This window comes from Alosa alosa, chromosome 18 (genome assembly GCF_017589495.1).
Source record: "Alosa alosa isolate M-15738 ecotype Scorff River chromosome 18, AALO_Geno_1.1, whole genome shotgun sequence".
NCBI classification, from domain to species: domain Eukaryota; kingdom Metazoa; phylum Chordata; class Actinopteri; order Clupeiformes; family Clupeidae; genus Alosa; species Alosa alosa.
The window spans coordinates 23,201,402-23,217,175 of record NC_063206.1 but is presented as its reverse complement, the minus strand read 5'-3'; the positions used below and the strand labels follow the sequence as shown (position 1 = coordinate 23,217,175).

The 15,774-nt window shown below is 43.3% G+C and overlaps 2 protein-coding genes across 2 annotated transcripts in view; both read right to left on the bottom strand.

Moving 5' to 3' along the window:
* b3galnt2 (beta-1,3-N-acetylgalactosaminyltransferase 2) overlaps positions 1 to 816 on the bottom strand; it is a 12,710-nt gene extending 11,894 nt beyond the window's left edge. Inside the window, exon 1 of the mRNA XM_048270439.1 lies at positions 543 to 816. Coding sequence (XP_048126396.1) covers positions 543 to 648 — 106 coding nt within the window. The 5' untranslated portion in view covers positions 649 to 816. The remainder of the gene's footprint in view (positions 1 to 542) is intronic.
* Positions 817 to 3,872: 3,056 nt separating this feature from the next.
* Positions 3,873 to 15,766, bottom strand: LOC125312059 (guanine nucleotide-binding protein G(I)/G(S)/G(O) subunit gamma-4). Its single transcript, XM_048270540.1, has 3 exons — positions 15,275 to 15,766; positions 11,849 to 11,956; positions 3,873 to 4,168 (listed from the first exon to the last, which is right to left on the bottom strand). Exons 2-3 carry the CDS (start codon positions 11,945 to 11,947, stop codon positions 4,040 to 4,042), a joined length of 228 nt encoding a protein of 75 aa, XP_048126497.1. The 5' UTR covers positions 11,948 to 11,956; positions 15,275 to 15,766; the 3' UTR covers positions 3,873 to 4,039.
* Positions 15,767 to 15,774: the final 8 nt, after the last annotated feature.

The following is a 15,774-nucleotide window of genomic DNA, read 5'->3' as shown; positions in this document are numbered from 1 at the left end:
TAGACATTGATTTGCTGTCAAAAGTCATCAAAGCTTGTACGAACTGGATTTAATTGCAGAACTTATTAAATATCGACTGACTGTTGCCAGGCAAATCCCTCAGAAAAAGTAAATGGTGCATGTCATATACACGAGAGAGTCAAATTATTAGGTTACTAAATTTAATGTGCAATTATTTTGTAGCCTACGCGAATTAATTTCACAACCAACGCTTTGCGCGAAATAGAGCGACGGATGGTCGCTTAACTTAACTAGCCTACGTAAAGCCAAACAAAATAGCCTAACACAGACAACCACATACAGTAGGATACTCCCTCACTTAATGTTTGTTACATCGTTCATTACACTTCTGCTCATTATTTGAGCTACACCAGATTCAGAGATTTCCTTAACGTTAACCACTCCTTAACTTGTTTATTTCTTAAGGTCTTATAGGTTGGAAATGACAGCATCAGGCTCCAGTATTTAGGCAGACGACCCATCCTTTTCCATTGATAATAATGATGTAGAAAGTTAAGAAACTGATGAACTGTAAACTATACCTGAAACCTTGGAATCCAAAAAGAAGGCGGCTCTGTCTGTCACCAGCCAAATATGTACCACAACCGCGACAACACACGGAAGCAAGAACAATCCTAAGCTTCGCATGGACGGACTCCTTCAGATAAACACTCGTTTTTAACGGGGTAGATGCAGCGTGCTGTCGATTGACTGCATTGCATTCCTTCAGCTTTCGATACATTTCGAATGTGACTACTTCATGTCTGCTCCTGAAAGCGATGAGGGTTGATGACGATTCGTATTCAACCAATGATCTTGAAGAGGCGTGGTTTGCATGCCCTTCTGGGAAATGAAGTACTTTGAGATTCGATAATGGGGCAAGATTGCATTCCACTCGACAGTTTGTATAATATGACTCATTTTACTTGTGATAATAGTAAATAAAAATGAAGAACTAACTGTCATAGGCTACCACGCGGTACCCTATCTATGTCTTTACGATTTTAATAGGCTAAAATATAGGCCTACAATCAACATATTGAGGTTTTAATATAAACGTTAATGTAAACATTCACTCTCAACATTATTAAAGCCCGAGTTGTTTATATTCTCGCAATTTTAGATTTTCTGCATTAATCAAACAACAAATAAGTGGGGTTCTATTGGCCACAAGGTGTCTCTATCGAACCATTTTAATTTGTGACATTAACCGACTCATAGCTCTACCAGGGAAAACATGTCTTGGTTGAATGGTTTTTATTTCTTTCTGTTATTTATAAGACATTATAGTACTTAAGCAATAAACTTTAATAATGAAGTTATTAATTTGTACAGCTGCACATTGTCTACACATCCAGACTTCTACAAGAGAAAAGTGCAGACAAGCACCAATAAACCATATACTTAAAAGGCAAGTGTTTTCATCACAAGGTTTCTTACTTTTCTAGATTATTTACGGGGGTTTAAGTACATGCAAATTACTTTTCTGCTATACAAAGGTTAACATGTCTCAATAAGGTATGAAATCATCCATCTTGCTCAAGTTTATTGAGACAGGTGTGCATGCCCCAGAGGGTTTGGCAAGAACACTGAAGGTCTCAAGCATTATTCTGTGATTCAGGCACTATTCACTTAAATTCGTTCACCTTTTCAGTGCCTTGTATTCGCCAGTTCTGATGGCTGTATCATCATAGGTAAAATCGGAAAGGTATGAAAGTATACCAAGATCAAAATTAAACAAAGATATTAAACATGTCAAGCAAAGCATTTGTGACACCCTTCCAAATCTTACATTCTGAATAAAAAGAGGATTCAGGGACAACACTCAATCAGTAAATTGCTCCACAAAAAAGTCATTCTCTACCTAATGTATCTAATACTTTAAATTAGTCAAACCTAAGTACAGAAGAAATTACTGAAACACATCACATGTGATATGACATCATACTTAGTGATGTGCATTACATATACAGAGAAAATTATGGGTTGAAGGAGGCCCAGCCTAAATTACATCAGTGTAGGCCTAAAGGACATAATTGACATTGTGCTTGTGATGAAATAAGATTTTTTGAAAAAGACTGTGAAGTAACAGAGTCGAAGATACGCTGTTGTCACAGTAATTGGCACTGATACCAAGCTCTTCGTGTGATCCAGTCTCTTCCTGGCTGGGGGAGCAGTATGAGAGCCGTATGGGGGAAACTGGCCTTTGGTTTGGCTTTACAATCAAAGGCCTCATACTTCATGTCAATTCATTTCAATTCAATTCAGTCCAGCTCCGTTCAGGACAGGCAGAGAAAGGAAGAAACAAACAAAATCCCTCCGACAAAGAAAGGAAATCAAAACAAAAGAAAACATTAACAAAATAATCCAGCCATTCAGCAAACATGCCCAGTAAATATTATAAGGCAACAGAGAAAGTTAGAAGAGGGGCGGATACAGTGGTGAGGTGTTAAAGGAAACCAAACAAGTGATGAATTGCGGCTACCAGACATGTGAGTGTTTGTGTATGTGTGTGTGTGTGTGTGTGTGTGTGTGTGTGTGTGTGTGTGTGTGTGTGTGTGTGTGTGTGTGTGTGTGTGTGTGTTGGGGCAGTGTCTGAAAGCGAGCGTGAATGTGTTCTCTTGTGCCTGTGTGTGTAACATCAGAGGGATATTCTGGAGGGGACACACTGCACTACGCTGCACTGTGCCCATGCCCCTGTGAAGCTCACGAGCCTCCGCATGGCAGATGGGGCACAGTCTGCCTTCATGCCATGTCCTGGGTCTGCACAGGGTCCCTCCCCAACTCCCCCACCTTCATCTCAACACATGTACACACACTGGAATGAAATGTCATCTTTTTACATACACATTTACAATAAAAATAAAGCACTCGGGCAGCCAAAGAGCATGTAAAGCAATCAAGCTATGTCCTTATGATGATGCAGTACTCAAGAGATAATACAGTATAGTACAGAATAACCCTCCTGATGGATGGAAATTTAAGTTTCACGATTCATGATTAATGTCAATTAAATATTGGCACATTTTGCATGATATCCAGATAAATAATCAGTTATTTAATACCTGACCATTGTGTCATAAGGCAAATAGTAATGTACGATATTGCCATTCCGTCCTTCGTAATTTATCAAATGTTATTATTTCAATGAGCCAGGGTTTTTATGCCAGGGTTTTAACTAAAGGGAAACTCATTCAGCTGCATTGTCAGAAATGAGAGATGCTGTAGGTTATTCACTTCTGAATGTAATACCAATTCAGATGAAATAGGTACAGTGCTAACACATTAATGTAATCAGTGTTTGGTTAGCATCTTTTCCTGAGGCATGTAAACGTCTAGCAATCAGAAAGAAAAACAGAAGGATAATTTACAAAAAAAGACTCTCATCTCATAAGCAATGAGCAAGGCAGCTCTCTAAATATGAAGCTATAACACACCAATTAAAGGCAAAGTAAGTAGTATTTGTTGTAAAAAAAAATCAAATGCTTCTGCACTTACAATAATGACATAACTCTGATGATTTTATAAATCAAAAACATTATTCTCCATTGTTGTTTGCACTTGATACTGTCCTTTGCTCCTCTGTTTTTAGACATTTGTTTGTCTGGACCTTCTAAATACTCAACAAATACATTAAAAAAACCACCTTAAACAAAGCATTAACATGCATAGAAATCATAGGAACAATTGCCAACTATTGTCCTTCTGATATAAGTCATTATGGTAGGTCTAGAAGCATTTCAATTTTTTTTCACGACACAAACAACTGACCACGCCTTTAAAAGAGACATGTGAAACTGAAGGGGTTGCCAGATCCACAGCCAAATCTCCCATTCCCATCACCCCTCACCCCCCCCCCCCAACCACCCGCAGCCCCTATAGCCAGGGTAGGCCGGCCTAGTCAAGTGCCTGGGCAGCGACCTGGTAAGCTTAAGCCAACCAGCAGGACGCTGGTGCCAGCAGCAAAAATATGTCTCCTCTCCTCTCCTCAGGGTGGAGTGTATGTGTGCGTGTGGGCAGTTGTGCCCTGCCGCCGCTCTCAGAGGATGGTGCAGAAGAACTTCTTCTCCCGGAAGGGGTTCTCCGAGGCCGGCACGGGCACGATGAGAGGGTCCTCCCGTATGTGCGCGTCACAGTAGGCCATCAGGTCCGCCGCCGCTTTGGACACCTACACACCAGCACACAGGCAAGGAGACGGCAGTGAGGCTGTGCGTGCATGTGTGTGTGTGTGTGTGTGTGTGTGTGTGTGTGAAAGTGACTGTGTGTATGTATGCGTGCATGTATATGTGCGTGTATACGTGTGTATGTGTGTGTGTTTGTGTGTGTGTGTGTGTGTGTTTGTGTGTGTGTGTGTGTGTGTGTGTGTGTGTGCATGTGTGTGTGTGTGTGTTAGTATTTGTGTGGGATACTTTGGGATGTTTTTTCACTCCAGTTAGGATGATTGATGCAACACGGGTCAACTTTTCGAGCTATGTTGCCGGGTAATCACATGGCTGGTTCCTAGTGTTCTGATTGGATCATCCCAATAATTAAATTCTTAATTAAAATTTTCCCAGATAATATTTAGTTGCCCTATATGAATGGGAAAACACTCAGACAACATCACTCAGCTCAAACTGCCTAGACACATTGCTGAAAAAGTTGACCTGTGTATCCAAGCAGATTTTTATCCAAGGCAATACAAAGCTAGATTAGCATGGCCATAACCGCACTCGCTTTGTAAGACAAACTGACTTGTGGTCGTCAGTAAATACCCCAAGGTTAACACAACAGCGCTGAAAGACTAGCCATTTTCTCAGTGCGTACAAGTACATGCCTCTCATATGAGAAGAACCGCATTTGCAATGATGCCTTAAATATAATAACAGCCTGCATTGGCTGGTATTCAGCTCCACTTTGAGTGTTTACACCTTAGTAGTGGATAAGATTAGGAGGAATGGGAGGCTTGATGATTGGGTATGGGTGTAGCACTGCCCACAGCTCCTGGAACACCTAGCAGAGCTGGCGCTTGAGCCCTGTAGGATAGGCACAGTCTGATAACCACTCTAAACACAGTAATTAGGACAACCATCTCCTTCCCAGACATATGCAAACACACACACACACACACACACACACACACACACACACACACACACACACACACACACACACACACACACACACACACACACCACCAGATAAAGACACACATTACAGACTGAACGACACAGAAACACAAATTGACAATCACCCCCCTGTGGATATAGACACACACACACACACACACACACACATTTCTATAAATTCACACAGTGAGAAAAAAGAAAGAAAGAGAGAAAGAAAACAAGAGAGTCACAGTGTTTATTCATTTCCCTTAAAAATGAAAATGAATTCGACTTTACGTAAAACTTGTGTTTTGTCCCCAAGTTACCATTAGCTCAATATTGTTTTCTGTGCCTCTGGAAATGCCTTTGGAAAGCACATGTTCATTTCTGCAGGGTCTATAGGCCTATGAATATAAATCACTATGTTTGGTTTCAATATTGCTTACATGTTTACTGTGTATTTCAACTTCTCTCTGACTTTCACTCTTGTATGGAAATATACATAGAAGCCCATGAAAGAAAGAAGATCTTTAGGTTTTGAGCAACAGTGTGTATGGTATATCCAAAATGTCATATTATGACAGAAGTGTTTATAATGTGAGGCGAATGTTTGCTTTAGAAATGTGTTGATGACATTTTGAATGTTGTTTCATTTTGCTGGTGATTTGAGGCATTTTGCATTTTGTGGGTTTTGTGTGTAGAGTTTTGAAAATAGACAGAGTTTTGAAAATGTGTGTCAACAGTTCTAAAAAACTGTAAAACACCGACCTTCACTCCAGCTCTCACGTCACTGTTCTACCTCAGCGCTCACACAAGCAAGCACATCAATCATTCAGTGATTTAGTTACACAGTCCAGGAAGGACCACCCATAACCACCCGCCCGGCTTTCCTATACTCACATACACACACTCAACATGAACTAACACACACACACACACACACCCGACTAACGCACACAAACACACGACTAACACACACAAACACACACACACACACACACACACACACACCCATATCCTCCTCACACACATTGGTGTCCCACCCATACCCCCTGGTCTACACACACCAGGGTCACTTGCCCTACCCAGACCCCTGGAGAGGGCATAGCAGACCCTCACACACACACACACACACACACACACCCTTTCCCCCTCTTAGCTGACATAGCAACAGTGAAACTTTGACATCTTACCTATTTTTAAGACGTAAGTAAAGTCTAGCTTTTTACTTACAATTACTGTAATTCCTTCTAAATGATCCAATCGTATTTATTGATATTGTTTTATTGTTATAACTAATTTTCAGATTTCCAAGAACTATGAGGTACCTTATTGATGACTATACTATATACACCACAATTTTGCAGCTACTTCCCATGTTACAATACAATATAATAATTGAATATCCATTTGAGGAAAAAAATACAATACGTATAAAACTGAATGTGTATCTCAATCGATGATAATGAACCTTAATAAAGAACATTGTGCAATGATGAAGGAATATCATGAATAATACATAGACCCTGAGTATGAAATCACACACACACGTGTGTGTGCGTACAGTATGTGTGTGCAGTTGTGTATGTGTGTGTATGATGTGACATAGTGCTGACATCATGCTTGCCGCGCCTGAGCCACTGGTTGCAGTGGGAGTTGCAGCGGGCTGCAAGCTTGCAGATGCACAGTTGGTGTCGTGCCCTCAGCACAAGCGGTTAGCAGTAGCTTCAATGCTCACTCAAGCAGCTCCAGCCCCAGCCCAGCCCAGCCCAGCCCAGCCCAGCCCAGCCCTGCCCGGCCTCTCCGGCAAATCAAGATAAACTAGTGCACGCAAACAGACAAGGACAACACACAGACGGACAGAGAGAAAAAAACACTGAGGGAGGAGGAAGAGGAGGATGATGAGGAGGAGGTATTCTAGGTTCTGTGCTCTATAAATGCACACATACAGTCTTAGTTTTAAAAAAAAAATCATGAATTATGGATAACACACTGCACAGCATTGGTGCTTCATATTAATTAATCAATTATTCATTCTGTTAACAGTGGTCCGTTTGGCTGATTGAAAAATAGCCTGTCCATTCGTTCCGCACTTTGAGTAGAGCACGTGGCAGTATGCTGGGCACGTTCAGCCACGTTCAGTAAGAAAGGCACAATATATTTTCAGGCTCATGCATGAGCATGCGGGGTGATTTAGTGGGGATTACTGTAGTTTTGTCCATGGATGAGGACAGCCTGCTGGTCTGGCTGGATCTGGCCCAGCCAAGGCTGCCAAGGCAGGGGGAGTTTAGGCAGAGGCTTGCCCAGTGAAGAGGGACCAGAAGCAGCTGCACACGAGACGAGTCTGGGGCTCTGGATGTGTGTGTGTGTGTGTGTGTGTGTGTGTGTGGGATGGGGGGGCAGATTGTGCCAGCTGGCCCCCTTGGGTACTGATGACCCACTCCACACACGACACACCACACCACACACACACTCACACACACACATACACACACTACAGAGGCTTATGACTCCCAGTGGCTGCTCACTCAACCCTGTTTTGCCCATCACTCGTGCCCCAGGGCCTCGTCAGGTAGGAGACACACCCAGGCTTTGATGTGTAATGAGGGAGAGAGGGCATGGCTGCCAACAGTGAAATAAAAAATAAAAACAAAGTGAAATATAAATCAAATGAAGTGAAATTAATCTCTCTTTAAATGTCTTTTGCATTCATTACTACTTGATCTGTACTCTTTCCAAATGTCATCATCTTCAGTAAGAATATAGAATCCACAGAATCCACATAGGCTACATCCTTGCACAACTTAAGCGTGAAACATGAATAAAAGAGACAGGGTCCATTTCTCCAAAACACAGAGTCAATGTGCTTTTATGCCTGGAGTAAAAATGACCCTCACAAGAAAAGTGAGTAATTTTAAAGGGCTCAAGGAGAAATGAAGAGAAATCAGATCTTCCGTTCCCAATTAATTCATCCAAGAGTGTAAACAGGGAACTGTCACCATCAGGTATTATAAGACTCCTCTGTTGCAACGTGAGTTGCAATAACTTGGCCTGATTCTAACGTACTGCGAATCCCAGTTCAAGCACAACACCCTCCTCCCCCACCCACCCAGGCACGCATACACACACACACACACACACACACACACACACACACACACACACACACACACATGCACGCACACACGCAGGCAGGCACGCAGACACGCACACATACTGTACACACACGCACACATACACACACACAAACACGCACGCACACAAGCACTCACGCAGGCAGGCATGCACACACACACACGCACACACTCACGCAGGCAGGCATGCACACACACACACGCACACACACACACAGAGACTCTGGGGATGAGCACTTGCTCCCGCAGCCCAGGGAGCGAGGCATGACGGTGGTGTGCCTGCCTGCGCCGGGTGTCATCCATCCCTGGCGAGTCGGTGTAATAACAGCACATAAGACCCTGCTGAAGGAGTGGACCACTAATTAGCGCAGATCACCTTCTAACTGATTGAGGGATTACAGTTTTTCTCGATTGCTTTTACCTGCTTAAGTAAATTGGAACCCACTTGGTCTTCATGACTACTTTCTTTGCACAGCAGAAGTCATCTCTTGCGAATGTGTTCACGCATTTTCATTGGGTTCACACATTTCTCACACCCTTTTGCAAAACAGTTAGCACAGGTGTCATTCAAAAGCCCCAAACATCTTTTCACAGATGGTATAGATTCCTTGCATAAGTCTAAATCTCTGATACACCTGTGTGAAACTCCTTTGCACAATTCTTCAATCAGCAATCATTCATTATACATAAGATATGTCTGTTTTGTGTTGCTGTTTGCAAGTATGGATCTAATGCACATTTAGACAAAGTACTGTATTGCCTATTTGGTGGAGAAAACAGTACAAAAGGTGTTTACTGTAGGTTTATTTCGATGAAATTTACAGTATCTTGCTAGGTGTTTTCTGTATGTCTTACATGTCAATGACAGTTACATCTTGGGAGGAATTAATACATTATTTTTTGTATTTTTTGTTTTTGTATTCAGTAAATTTAGTCTTTTCACAGTTTTTTTCTGATACCAGAAAAATGACTAAGTAATGGAACAGACATAGCAAAAATGCTCATTTTGAGAACTAGATTTTGCATTTTGTTGTCAAGTGTGTAATGATTGATTAAAGAGTGTTTTTGAATTGGCAACAAGTTGTAGTGTTTGAAGGCGAGATTTGCTTTTGCTGCATGTTTTAAGTGTTTTGAGAGAGTAACAGCCTTTTGCAAGCAAAATGTGTCATTTTGTCCAGAGTGCTTTTGTTCAGACACGGGTGTTAACTGTTTTGAGAATGTGATGTGAGTTGACACAGGTATCAAAACGATCGAGAAAAACTGTAATGAGATCACTCAGTCTGTGAGCTAGCCAGCCAGTCGTGGCTTCTCTCATCTCCTAGTCTCTTCTCCACGCTGCTGTGGTCATCCGCCCCATGCCTCAGGAGAACTCCCCTAATTAGATTGGGAAGAAGGGTGGTGGTTCCTGTGCTATGCCACCCCCCCACACACACTCCTCCCCACCCTTCCAACCCCCTCCTTCTCTCTGAGGGAATGAGGTTTGTTGTGGTGGCACATCAGCGGAGAGCTGGAGCTGGAGCCTGGATGAGGCCGGATGGAGGCGTTGTCCCTGAACCGCTGCCCACGGATGAGGTCAGACTCCTGGGTGAGAATGACTTCAGCTCCCTCTGCAAGCTCACATGGACTAAGCACCCCCAACACACACACACACACACACACACACACACACACACACACACACACACACACACACACACACACACACACACACACACACACACACACACACACACACACAAACACACACACACACACACACACACACACCCTTGCTGAAACTGACTGGAACTTTCACTTTCATTCAGCCTCAAAGGACAGACAAAAAGAGACAGAAAGAGAGAGAGAGAGAGAGAGAGAGAGAGAGGGAGGGAGGGAGGGAGAGGGTGAGAGAGGATCAAGTGAGGGGGCAGTCTGTGTGTGTGTGTGTGTGTGTGTGTGTCAGACAGAGAAAAAAAAGAGAGTTGGGGGGGGGGGTCCAGAGATGTAGAAGAGGTGGTGAGAGATGCAGTAATGGCGAGATGAAGACTGGAGAGGAGAAAAAGAGAGAGAGGAGGAGGAGAAGGAGAAGAGGGAGAGATCTATGCTCTGTAGACAAGGGCTGAGGATGAAAACAGGCTTTGTGCGCGGTGGGCGTCTGTGACAAGGGCTGCTAGGCCTGCAGGACAGCTCATAAAGCCCAGCACACAGTGGCCGGCGCTGGGAGGCAGAGCGCTCCCACACCACACGAGAACCACACCGGGTCAGATGATTGCTGCCGCGTCGGGAGCGCTGTCTCGAGGACGCTCATCAGACACGCAGAATAGCCACGTCCAGAGGCAAGACTTTTACACAAACCTGACTCTCTCTCTCTCTCTCTCTCTCTATATTTATATATATATATATATATATATATATATCTTCCACTCTCTCTCTATCTCTTCCACTCTCTCTCTCTATCCCCACCTTAGTCTTGTTCTTCCTCCAAAAAGACAGGAAGAAGAGATGTGTGTTGTGAGGACTTCCACACTCCCCGGTTTAAAAAAAACAAACAAAAAAAACGAATAAAATAAAATAAAATAAAATAAAATAAAATCACAATAAGCCGAGGCAGGCGAGATCAAATGAAGCGTGCCTCCCGGCCCTCTGTCTTCACTCGCCGTGCTCAGCACTTTTCAGCTATTACAAAGACAATCACCACATAAAACGCGCCGCTATCGAGTGACAATGGCATTCATCTACACGTCTCAGTGGGGGGAGAGCCAGATGAAAAAGTGCAAGTCAAGAAGGAGAGGGGGGTGGAGGGGGTCTGATTTCTTTCGGGGAAATGTCTACCGTCTGCAAAACGATCTTATGCCCCATCTGCGAGGGAGATTAAAAATAGAGGGAGTGGTGGAGTGGAGAAATCTCTCTAGCAAAGCAACCCCCCCTCTCTCTCTGTCTTCCACTCTGTTTCTCTCTTCTACTCTGTTTCTCTCTTCTGCTGTCACTCTCTTTGTCTTTCTCCTCCTCTGTCTCTCTCTCTCTCTCTCTCTCTGTCCCTCATCTCCCCTCCGAGGTCCAGTCCAGCCCAGCTGTGCCCCTGCCCAGTGCTCTGCTGCGAGTGCCTTGAGTGGCTCCATTAAGAGCAGTCAGGGCTTGCTGCTGCTCATCCTGGCCATGTTGGCTGATGTGCAGTATCTGTCTGTCTGGGGGTGATGCTCAGTCTCTGACCTGCTCTTTTCATGGCCACGTCAGTTCACACCAGCTGTGCGAGACATGAACTGAAATAAAACACCCTCATTTATGGACAATGGGTAGGCCTATATTGTCACAGCGGTCAAATACATTTGGTGATTATTTAGATAGTATGTCTGTGAGTTTATAATGTGTTTTTTTCTTTTACTCTGATAAGCATATCATAAAACGGTTATATAAAAGTTATTGGGAACCATGCTGATGCACAGCATCATAGGGCAGTATGTGGCGGCATCTATACACTGTAGGGCAGTAAAAGGGCAGTATGAGGTGGCATCTAAACACCATAGGGCAGTAAAAGGGCAGTATGTGGCGGCATATATACACCATAGGGCAATAAAAGGGCAGTATGAGGTGGCATCTATACACCATAGGGCAATAAAGGACAGTATGCGGAAGAATCTACACACGTACCTTTATCCTATCCATGCAGGCCTCCATCTTGAGCTGCTCCACAGCTTTCCTGGCTTGAGAGATACTGGCTGTGCTGTTGTTGGCCATGCTGTCCTTCATGGTCGTTTCCTGCAAGTCGTGAGGAACACAAACAAATGATCCTTTGAGCATGAAGAGGACAGTAAATGAGCACATTCATAAAGTGCTCTCTTCTGCTTCCAGAGCATTCTGCGTTTTTATGCCTCAAATCTACCTCATGACCACAGGGAGATGGACAGAGAAGGTCTTCAGAGATGGTGTTTGGGCTTGGCAGGGGCACTGCTAGATAATAATAATAATAATAATAATAATAATAAGTTTATTTTATATAGCGCCTTTCTCAAACCCAAGGTCGCCCAAGGAAACACAATAACAAACAAACAAAACAATACAACAAAGACAAGTTATCTGTATGGTTATCTGTTATCTGCTATGTGTTGGGTGTGGAGGAGAAGTGATCATTAAACAGAAAGGTCTTGAGATGTGCTTTGAAGAAAGGAAGAGAAGGACAGGCACAAAGAGGTTGGGGGAGGGATTTCCAGAGTTTGGGGGCCAAGGCACTGAAAGACCTGCCACCCAGGGTGGAGAGTCTGGAGTGGGGGATAGCCAGGAGGTTTTGGTCAGAGGATCTGAGTGAGCGGGAAGGAGTGTAAGGGGTCAGGAGGTCGCAGATGTAGGGGGGAGCAAGGTTGTGGAGGGCTTTGAAGGTGAGTAGTAGTACTTTGTATTTGATCCAGGACGGAACTGGTAGCCAATGGAGTTGATAGAGAATGGGGGTGATGTGTGCTGATCGTCTGGTATGGGTGAGGAGCCTGGCTGCAGAGTTTTGAATAATAGTCTTTGAAGGGTTTTAGTGGGGAGACCAAGGAAAAGTGAGTTGCAGTAATCTAAACGGGACATAATGAAAGAGTGAACCAAAGTCTGTGCATCACTAGCAGAGAGGAAGGGTCGGAGGCGTGCAATGTTACGGAGGTGAAAAAAAGCAGTCTTAGTGAGTGATTTGATATGAGGATCAAAGCTAAGGGTGGAGTCAACTGAATGCCAAGGTTTTTAACAACAGAGGTAGAGTGGACAGGTGAGCCATCAATGTTGAGAGTGAGACGGGGAAATTGGGTGAGGATGCTTTTAGGGCCAATCAGCAGAATTTCGGTTTTGTCTGTGTTGAGCTTGAGAAAATTGTTTTGCATCCATAATTTTAAGTCAGAGAGGCAGTCAGTGAGGGAGCATGGTTATAATATGGGTATAATATGGGTTCTATGACAGACAATGATTCTGGGCCCCCCGATAATATATAGTATTATTGGGGGGGCTCTCTGGGGGCCCCCTGTCAGTGCTGGGGCCTTAGAATCGTCCCAACCCCCGTCCCCTCTAGAACATCCAAGACAGCACAGTAAAATGTGCTAGAAAACAAATTAGTGAACAAAATTAGAACTCCTATGTTGACACACTCGGCTATCCATGGCCATGTTTGGCTTTTCTTACAGGGGGTATTTGGAGGTATTTACGCTAAGCCTTGCTGTGTTTAGAGCTGCAAGATTTCTCTGTCCTGCACATCTTTTGGGACAGGCCGAGTTCAAAAAGTCTTCACTGTGGTGTTTAGCACAGGAAAGGACAATAAGCATTTCAGGACGGAATCACTGATCAACAAGGCTGAATAATTCTTCCATTATAGAAACTGTTTCTGTCACTTCACTAGCCAAAAGACTGAACAAAGCTGAACACAAGCATGGGAACAGACAGCTCCCAACATAATAAACTGTGTGTCCTTTTAACCCGAGACAACAGACACCAAGTTTAAGACCGAGATAGTGTGGTAAAAAATTAAACTCCACAAAATTGCCTCTCCCATGGAAAATCACTCTGAAAATTCCTTTTGTTTGTTGCTCTCTTCATGAAATGTCTAAAGCAAACAGGTAGGGAAAGGGAAACACATGGGGGAAAACAGGTGTAGGGACTCATCAAACCATGGTGAGCAGGTCATTTTAGAGTCAAGGGGTCTAGGAAGGGGTGTAGTGGTAAAATAAAAGGTGGGTAAACTATGAACTCTGATCACGGTAAGGTGGACTGGTATCATATTTTTCAAAAAGGCATTCAGCACATGTTTTAATGAAGGTTGAGGTTGTTGTCCAATGTTTATAACAATACCAGTGGTATTAAATGGTTCCTAAAGTTTCGATGAGTGTACATATTGCGAATGTGGATAATACAGTGTGATTTTGGAATGTTAAAAGTTGCAATTGAATAAACTCTTTTGAGAGGTGGGTAACCTCTAATAAGAGGCAGATAAACTCTATTTCTGAAATTTCAAAGGTGGATAAAGTGAGTTTACTGCGTTTAGCCTCCACTACAGCCCTGGGTCTAGGTTTATTACCTGGTATAATACTATTACATAACAGTATAATCAATCAATCCTATTAACATGTTCCCAGAATTTACATATAAACCAACTTGCTAATAGCTACATACAAATGTTGTCAAACCATTCAATTAGAGTGGGATGTGGTTGATTTATAGAATTTAAATATTTAAAGCTTTCAGAGTACTGAAGACTTGTCGTAGCCTCACTGACAATAAACCCCGTCTCCCTTGGTTACATCGGTAATTCTTCCTTGTTGTTAAAATTGAATTATGGTCCATTAAATCGGTTGCTCATCAGACCTAATATATACATTATGAATTTGGAAAAGCATATATTACGCATAGTCTATACGATATAAATTGGCACGATATGCTGACCAACAGGCCACTCAGTCTGTAGCTAAAATCTAATACATGTCCCACCCAGGCCTCCCCTCGTAGCATCGTTCAAAGCAGCCTAGTAAATGCTTGTCCACTCGTCTAAAATAGCCTTTACACAGAACCGTTCAGTCAGAGATATCATTCAGGGAGGTTTCTGTCGAACGTTTTGGCACAATGAGAGCGCATGCTTGGATAGAACCCAAACCCGTTGGGCTGGGTTAGCCCTGGTAAGAATGGCACATGGTGTAAATACTATTTACAGGTGAAACCAAGACCTGAATGAATTACTTGCCAACTAGAAAATACTGGTTTGAGCTGTGATCGCAGTTATATTACTGGGCACAGTCCATATAGTGTGTTGCAAGTTAATTGCAACAGTAACCATCCATGTAAAAAAAATGATCCAATTCCTTGCTTCATTGTGAAAGTAGCAACAAGCAGGAAATCAGCTATTATTTGTCAGGGAATAGCAGCTCATGTAAGGAGCTTAGGGTTGCATCTATACGTTTTTATTATTTTAAACGTTACAGAGCTTGTAGGCTGTATGTTTATGGAAGGAGAAATGCCCCTCAATAATTAAAATGAATCTGTATAATGATAACGATTAGGCGGTCACACACGCCCATTTAATTGCTAAACAACATACGAATAACAGACACATAAACCTACCTGAAGAGTGCAAATGATTAGGCTGTGTGGTTTTTAGAAACCAGGGTTGACTCCACCCTACAAAAGGTAGTCAAATTAGAATTCAGAAGGAGGAAAACCCCGCAGCTGCTCCGGCTCTGCCCGGTCTCCGTGTAAACCAGAATATTGATGACACCGAGGATTCTTTCACCGCGCGCAGAGCCGAGTCTTTCCCCAGTTTACGTTGTACATTTACGCATAGTCCCCTCAATTCTGAAACAGTCGAGATGTGCCCCCCCTACGGCTCACCGTCGACAGACCTGAAGAAAACGCGGGTGCCAACTGTGGGAGACCTCACTGTGACGCGGAAAATACAGTGCAAGATGGTACAGACATCAAGGGACAACCCCTATTCCCCCACCTGGTACTACTGTATTTATGACAAAAGGCGAAGAGCGCGCGTTTCATCTGCCTATGGGCTTGGACGCCTGCTTCTGTGGTTTACTAGAAGGCGAAAATGGCATCCGCCGCATTCGCAATTG

Bases quoted from the DNA above. Each gene is read 5' to 3' on its own strand.
- LOC125312059 (XM_048270540.1), bottom strand. From the start codon at position 11,947: ATGAAGGACAGCATGGCCAACAACAGCACAGCCAGTATCTCTCAAGCC. The intron at 4,169-11,848 runs GTACGTGTGTAG...GCTGGTGTGTAG, and splicing joins CCTGCATGGATAGGATAAAG to GTGTCCAAAGCGGCGGCGGA.